The 8,870-nt window shown below is 37.2% G+C and overlaps 1 protein-coding gene across 1 annotated transcript in view; it reads left to right on the plus strand.

Moving 5' to 3' along the window:
- Positions 1–1,197, plus strand: part of kif11 (kinesin family member 11) — a 41,945-nt gene extending 40,748 nt beyond the window's left edge. The window contains exon 24 of the mRNA XM_043712495.2: positions 626–1,197. Coding sequence (XP_043568430.1) covers positions 626–754 — 129 coding nt within the window. The 3' untranslated portion in view covers positions 755–1,197. The remainder of the gene's footprint in view (positions 1–625) is intronic.
- The last annotated feature ends 7,673 nt before the right edge of the window (positions 1,198–8,870 follow it).

Here is an 8,870-nt window from a genome sequence, read left to right on the forward strand (position 1 = left end):
TCTTAGCTGCATTATATTGTGTGCGTGTACCAAATGGACTGCAGTGATTCAACAAGACAGCTCGCCATCACCAATAAAAGCTGACCCAGCTAGATCTGTCCACATTCCATGAATAAATAAAAATAACTGAATACAATTTTAAATGAATCATCTGGACAATGTTATTGATTTATTTTGCTTTTTTTAAAACAGTTTTTGTTTGCAATTTTATTTCAATATCACAAGTACAAGTCATAGGTGGATGTACTTTGACTCTGAAAGCCTTCAGATGATGTAACTTAGTACAAAATTGACTCAATTTGAGAGGTTCAAATATTGTTAAAGGAGCAGATGGGATGTTCCTTTAGTGACGGAAGTAAATCTTTTGTGTCTGATCCTACAAATCTATAATCTCACTTGTGTATTACCTGAGAGCCAAATATTGCTACATAAAATGCTTATTATTTAAATCTACTGTACTTCATCAGATTCAAAACACAAGGCTTGTATCTGTGTAAATGTATAAAATAGACCACTTTCAATATCTTTACACCAAAAGTCTCAGGCTAGTTTTTAAGTTCTGAGAATTAATTTATTCACCTGTTTACTTAATGTTCTAAATTTGTACTCCTTCCACTTTTTTTAGCATCAGAAAAGATACAAAAGAGACAAAGAAAACAAATCTGCTGTCAGTTTCGACAAATCAAAGTCTTTGGAAGAGAATCTAACCTTCTCAGCATCAAAATCAAAGTTGCCACTCAGAATACAAAATTAGTTCTTTCATTGTTTGTCATAACTTGTAATTTTAGTTAATCTTCATCTGGTTTAATTTTGTTTCAATTGTACATTGCTGTCTATAATTTTGTTTCATTGCTTTAAAACTCCAATGATCCAAGTATTGTTACTTGATCATTACTGTTTCTCTCCACATAGAATCTATTTGAAACACTTCTTTCAAATTATGTTCCATACTTCTCTCACTTAAATAATTGCTTAAAAACTTGTTCTAGCTCTGTAATGTCAAAATATGTATCTCTAATACTGGATAGCCTAACCTTTCATAGGCTTAATCCTAATGTATTTGGTTGTATATACTTCAAAATAAACTGCCATGCTGACTTGGAAACTATATTTTATACAACCGGTGTAAATTGCATTCCTTTGGAACTGCATGTTTTGTTGTTAAACATACAACTAATAAAGTTTTATAGGACCATGTTATTATTGCTACATTTTTCTCTTCCACTACTCCATCCCACCTTCCATAGGAAAAGAAAGTCACAAAGGCAACTCATAAGAGCAGACAGTCTTCCCAACTTTCTCTCGACTTTTGGAATAATCAAACTCCTTCTGAGCCAAATTTATTTAATGAGCTGAAATACCTGAAGCCAAACATTAGGAGCTTCAGTCGCTGTTTAGTCCACCATAGCTGTAGAGGGGACACGCACCAATGAAGTGCACAATTATTTGTTTTGCCACAAGGTGGGGAGGAGATGTGCTAATGTCACTGGACTGGTATTCCAGAGTACCAGAGTAATGGTCTGCAGGCATAGGTTTTAATCGCACCAGAACAAAAGGTGAAATTTGAGTTCAGTTGCCCTCTGAAATGACTTGGAACATAAACTATGCAGCCTTGCCAGTGATGCCCACATACCACACAAGAATAAAAGAATTTGTTTGTTGGGGCCATAGCAATGCAGTTCAACTTTACAGGATTATGGCTTGTGCTGGACCTATTTAGCAAGGGCCAAACTCCATTCAAAAGTATGTGATTTCACAGTTGCAGTTTGACGCAAGAAATTTGTTGGGAGCAGCTGTTTCCCATTCTCTGATCAAACTGGTGCCAATAAGTAGGAGTTGCTCAAAGGTTGGTTCAGATGGGGAGTTGAGATAGAAGGTGGATTGAACACCTCAACATGGAGATGATAAGTGAGGTGTAGTATGGATGCTTTCAATCAGTCTATAAGGTTTTGTCAGCCAATGCAAGGGAGTAATCTATGTTTGAACAGGCAGTTTTCTTTGGGGGACCATGGTCTAGTAATGATGTATGTATTGTCTTTAGATGTTCCCGGAAAAATAAATTTGTCACTAGTGTTACAACAGCTCAGCTAATAAAACCAAACACCCAGAAAAGCTCACCTCTCCTCATAATCTGTTAAAGTATGAATGACTAAGACCTCCAATGTTCCACTATTTAAGGAAAAATAATATCAATTTATTCCTTAACTCTAAATGTGGAACTTAAACAACAACTACTCACAACTCTTAGTCCACCTTTCTCTGAAAGGTTTGTTACCTGCCTCCAACTTTATAAACAATATGCTGTTCCAATAAAAACCCATATTAAAGTGACCAACTTAATTTCAAAACCGCATAGCAACTGTGGTCTCTGGTGTCGTCCTTCTTTCAGCTGAAGATCTCCCTGGGTTGTCATTCTTTTCCTGCAAAGATGTTTCATATGAAAAATGTACCTTTGGTAAAGTATCTTGAATGGCAGTCTCTCTTGATGGCAGTTATTTTTGATCTAGCTTTCAAACTGCCTGCCTCTTTTATCCTTCCAACATCGTATTGTCCCATTGGTTTGATATTGGCAGAACAATAAATTCAAAATTGATTGGGTTTTAGTATCCTGGGGCATAATTTAATGTTTAAATTTGAATCGTTGTCAAAACAGCAATCAACTTAAGCATCTATTTCACAGCCAAATGTTACATATCTTCAAAATTCTAGTACACTGAGACTGTTAGCTAGTCATTACAGGTGCTTGTCAGCTCTCAGTTCAGAACAGCATTCACTCGCTCTTAAAAGTACAGTACACACCTTCAACTTCACAACACTAACATCCCTCTCAGCTAAACTGGGATTGTGCTTCAACAGCAGATGACAACATGAAGCCCATGTAATGCTTACATTAAGAATCTGGTCAAGGCTACAGATGAATGGAGCTTGGATGACACAGCAGATGTCATCAACATAGATTAACTGCGGGACCTGAGTGTTAGCAAGTCATTTATGTGCAATGTTGAACAAGTCTGAAACTGATGCTGATCCCTACAGTAGACAATTGATCCCAGTGCACTTCTCCCTTGACCAATAAACACTAAATTGAAGAAGTGCTTCTACAACTGTACTAGATTGGATTGGAAGGATGCTGGACAGCACTAAGCAGAGGTCAGTGTGCCATCCTGTATCCCAGGCAGTTGAAAGGTCTGATATAGCACTATGACAGTCTTCACGCTCTTTAGAAGGCCTTTGTCAGCATTCAGTACAGCCCTTCTAAAAACCAGCTTGATTGACATTAAGGATACCTTCAGAGGTGTGCATCACTGGTAAGGCACTCAAAGGTCTTAAAACATGTAGAAAGTAGTGGACTCAGTTGAAAGATTTCTGTCAATGTGAGATTTTTATATAGGTTTTGCAGGTCTATGCTGCACCTTTTGGGATTAAGTTTGATCTGATGACCCTTTTGTAGAATTGAGCTAGACACAGAGAACAATTCATTTCCAATGTTCTGGTGCAACATTATCATATTCCACTATTTTGCAACACTTCAATATCCTTAATGCTCTCTCCACTTCTTTAAACTCTCTGGGATCTGGACCATCATGTTCTGTAAATTGCTAGTGCTTTCTGAGTGCATTTTACATTATCCATTCTATTTTTTTCTACTGGCATTCTTGATAAATGGTATAGGTGTCTGATTGGCAATTTAGTACATGTGAGTTTTTAAGACTCTGCCAAGGTGGTGATTCAGGCTCCAGCATGTCAGACTGGAAGAAGTGAACTATGCCCTGCTGCCATTTCTTCCCACTTGATGCGACAGGTAGCTTTGAAAGACTGAGGTGGTCAGCTCGACAGGCTCATCAAGTGATTCTTGTTCTTTTAGCAGTGTTATGCTTTCTGCATCAAAGCATGGAATGTAGATTGGTCAATAGGCAAGATGGATAACTTGAGAAGTAGCTTTGTGACAGAATTAGAAAAGCTCTTGTGAGATTCATCCACATGTCAATTACATTGATGTGGTCAAAGGTCATGCTGTATTTTGGTAAATCTGCTTTTCCAGATGTTCCATCTATATTGGGATGGATTGTGGATTTGCCCTATCACTGGCTAGTCTGATGTCTGATGACGTACCCTTTTCATAAATCAACATGATCACAAGTGGAAAGCAGATTACTGATTTTCAGTAATGTAGTTAATTTGTCCTCAGTATTCGATGCATATTCAAATAACATGACCCATATTTCTAATGCTAAATGACCTATGGTCACGACAGAAGAGAGACTAAAACTGCACAAACATTCAAGTGTGGTCTAACCAAGACACTCTAACTGCAGTAAAGTATCTTTGTCCCAACATTATCAAATTATCTTATAATAATGGCCAACATACAATTTGCTGTCCTAATTGCTTCTTGTACCTGTGTGTTAACTTTCAATGACTAATCAAAAAAGACATCCTAGTCCTGTGGAAGTTCCACACTTCTCAGTATTTCAGAATTTAAAGAAAATCTATATTTCTGTTTATCCTACTAAAGTGGATAACGTCACATTTTTCATCATTATCCTCTGTCCATCGATATTTTGCCCAATCACTTGGCCTCTCCAAATCCTTTTGAAGCATTGTCCTGCTCAAAACTCTCATTTCCACCTAGTCCCGTGTCTTCTGTAAATGTTAAAACGTTATATTTAATCCTTGCATCATTGATAGTGATAGATGGGACACAGCATTGATCCTTGTAACTCAAGTCACAGTCTACCAACATGGAAATGATTTGTTCCTGCTCTCTGTCCACTAACTTGTTCTCAATGCATGACAGTATATTCCATCAAATCCCATCAATGATCCTACAGGTGCTCTGTCCAGTATAGCCAGTGGGTGGGCATATTAATATCAGTCTTCCACTAGGCTTAATTTATTGTCTTGTGTTCTACACCATAAAGAGATGTGTTTGGGAGAGAGGTGAGAGAGAACAGCAATCAATTCTCTACCCAAAAAATGGCAAAGTGAACCAGTTCCTCAAGGCTACTGTCATATACATCGTATAAAACAATGGTTATAGAAGCAAAATAAGCTTAATGAGGAAAAAAAACCAATTGTTTTAAACAGTGCAAAGTAAAAGTTAAAAACCATCCTGCCTTTTATATATGTTCATCTGAGACCCTGGCTGCTCCCTCAGGTGGCCGCAAAAATGATTCTGAAGAGAAACACAGGCCAATGACTTCTCATTAGAATTCTCATCAGCTCTTAACTAAAATGTATTTCATCCCTAATTATCCTGTCTAGTATAATCTGGAGACGAGTGCTGAGAGGTAAATAACACCATATATTCATATATTTACATGATGCCGGCCGCCGGCGAGACTTGCCTGTCTTGCTCGATCCGTGGTTAAGGCATCGATCTACTACGTGTAAATATTGATTATTTGAATTATCTTTCCAAATTAATCATGTCATCCCTGTACCTGACAGTCTTGCGCTACTCTTCAAGTGGAGAATGTCCTGACCCTTAAATGCACTGATTATCACCTATTACACTGCTGTGGACGAACTGGTGAGAAAGGAAGGCATATCAGGAACCTAGGCTACCTTTAAGATCTGGCAATGAACTATGTCACTGGATAAATATCCTGATTTCTTAAAATGCGCATAAGAAAAAAAATTGAAGATTTTGATTTAAATTCGCGGTATTGTATAATTAATTCCATCATATAGTAAGCGTAATTACAATTTTAAAAGAGCATTTAAAGCGCATTTAGCATTTAAAACTACGCCACTTCGGAATATTCAATTGATTTGAATTTAGTTGATTTGATTTTAGTTGCGTGTTTTGAAAAATCTTGCTTAAGGACTCACAGTGAGTGTAAAACGAGGATAATTATTCTAGAAGGATTCTTTTATTGGGTGGGGATTGAACGACTGTTATTTGAATTAATCAGCCATCGATAAAATGAGTAGAGCTAAGCCCTTCCTATATGTGCGATCGGTGTGATATCGAGCTGTGAATAAAAATCTCTTATGTTCCAACGTTTGCTGCTGTAGGTGAGTTGACAGAAGACACCGCCAGTTACATGGTTGTTGAAAAATGTGTGCGATGTATTGATTTTTCTCTGCAATCCAAAACCGTTTAAACGTTATTACTAAATTCAATTAATTAAGAAGTGATCTCAGGTAACAAGAACATTTTGTCAGATGCAAGTTCGTAGATTGGGAATATTTAAACAGCAAACGGATTTTTAAATGGATATTGTCTGGGTGAGTTGAATGAGTACCTATACATTCCAGTAAAACCAATCAAATTGTTATAATAATTTATGACATCAATCTGTGAAAATGTCACTGCTTGAGATTGTAATGTCTCGAGTTAGTATTCAGACTCCGAAATGCACGTAAATAAATCTTCGCTCTCGATGCATATCTAAATAACTTAAATTAATAAAATGCATTGCTCCTCAATACATTTACTAAAGAATAGTAATTTTCTTATTTAGCACATGGGAAACTAACCACACAACATTCTATAATGACAATCCTTAATTTTATTTTGCAATGTCTAATAATAATTAATCATAGTGGCAATCCAATTGGGACGATTAATCTATCTAATTGTTTTTTGATAGAGAATGATATTCGATGTAAAGGTGTGTTTTGAGGAAAGGAACCGTTGGCTTGTCTCTGATATCCATTGAATTTGTTGTCACGATCCGCAGGGCTGAGCGAACCCAGGCAGATCCAACCTAATTTCACTTGGATCCGTCAGCGGCTTATTGTGTATCATTTGCTGGGCCTACGATTTTCAATGGGAACTATACCTGTTTGTATCAACAGCTTGGAATATATGCAGACTCAATCTTGTACACATCCCCCTTCCCACGAAGTGCACCTATGGTGACCTCCGTAATAACAGCTTGATCAGGCTTCAGTCTATGTGTGACATCTTTCAAGACAAATATATTTACGTGCAGAAGCCTCTCTCAATGGGGGAAAAATACTCGATAAAGTTACTGCTCTAAGCATTTTCTTGGCGGGACTGAAGCCTGATCAAGTGTTGACAATGCACAACAGTGGCCTCTCTGCATTTTACAACGCTTCACATGTTATATGGCCCCTAGCACTCTTCCATTCAGAATAGATTACAGTTATCTTTAAGAGGCTGATGCAACCCTCGTTTAAACACCGGCGTGTTTTACCAGTGGCGCCGTCCTGACCAACCATCGTTTGACCCACTAGAATCTTCAGTGCGAATATTCTCAGCTCTTTGATTTGGAAAGACTACAACATAATTTATTTTATCTGTCAAGAGCTGTTCTACGGGCAGGTGCCCATTACGGCGCCAACAAGCAGAGTCATTGAACAGTGAGTGTCTTATAGGGGTTTAAAGAGGCTCTCTTCAAAGTCATTCTTCATATCCAAACTTGTCATTCGAAGCAATATAAATTTATCCATATTTTATAAACATCAAATGACTGAAAATGACCGATGTTGAAAAGATTTGTAAAAGACCGGCTGTTTACAAAGTCCAATGCAGTGTAAAATAAACTCAAAATGTAGCCTTAAGGTGAGAGCCCCCTCTACAATATTAAAACATTGTTGCCAATTGTGTAAGAACGTCACTTATTTATTATACTGGCAGAATTCGATATCCGCTTTCCAGCATTACTGACCACCAACAATTATTCACCAGTTTGTGATTATATTAAGCGGTAATGCCCTGTTGAATGTCCTAACTCATTCGGGTCTCTACAACAGAAATTCGACCACGGGTCTTGGTACACTGAGGCCACTTGCAGCATGCCACCATTTCCAAAGCTAATGAACAGTTCCAATCAGGACAGATGGATCATCAATTCCTCCTGCATATAGCATTTCTCCAAAGATGTTTGCAACTCTCAGAATTTACATTTCAGAAGGGGACCATATATCATTATGTGAGGGTAAGGCTGAAAGGATTACAACAGATTTTTCATTTGCCAATCAGAACAATGCTGTTACTCTGGAGTTAACCAAAATTTGTTAATATCTTCAACTTTTCATAATGAATTCTTTCTGTTTTGTTTTCCTTCTCGAGTTACTGAGTTGAAATCGATTGAACACAGTTTATGTACAGTATTTACAAGTTCACCTCATGGAAAAATCAATGGGTGTACATATCTTGCTGCAGCAATAACTTACCTCCAGGTCTCCGTTTCGGCTTGCTCATGAAAGAAAACTATTCTTTAAATGCACTAGCATTTTGTTTTTGTGGTATGATCTCTAATCGTAACGTAGTTTATTGCTATATCGGACGGAAATTATGTTTGAAATAAATCATTTGATCGGTCAGAAAACGAGCCACTAGCGTCGGTTCTGAAAAGTTCTTGCTGTTGGTCACTGGAAGGATACAACTGAGCAGTTCGGCTAATTCGGTTCTGTTTTCAATCTGTTAATATTTGCAATCGTTATGATTCACCTCCAACAAAAAAACACACCCGTCATCACAAGACCAACAATTAGTTCAAAAGCAATTGTCGTCTGATATATTATTTGGGTCATTTGACGAATTAAATGATTTGATTGTATTTATCAATGCATTGTCTGATATAATCACTACAGAACACTCTACTCACTGAGACCTACAGTAATCGGTGATAATCACCAGATTGGACAATTAATATTAACTACATCAAACTAAAAGACAATGGCCAGGTTAAAGAAGTTCCAATGTTGTAACTTAATCGATTTAAAGTGGGTCAGAATAACCGTTTCAGTGTTAACCTAGATTAGTTTAGGATTTATAATCTTCAAGTTACAAGTGGGTCTGAGTATTGGGCAATTCAACGGTTCCACTATCGGATGGCTTATTCTGACCATCATGTTGATTTTCGAGATTATGTTCGTCATCTTTTTAAAAG

The sequence above is a fragment of the Chiloscyllium plagiosum genome, unplaced genomic scaffold, assembly GCF_037043375.1.
Source record: "Chiloscyllium plagiosum isolate Xiang-an unplaced genomic scaffold, Cpla_swu_hap1 HiC_scaffold_22, whole genome shotgun sequence".
NCBI lineage: Eukaryota > Metazoa > Chordata > Chondrichthyes > Orectolobiformes > Hemiscylliidae > Chiloscyllium > Chiloscyllium plagiosum.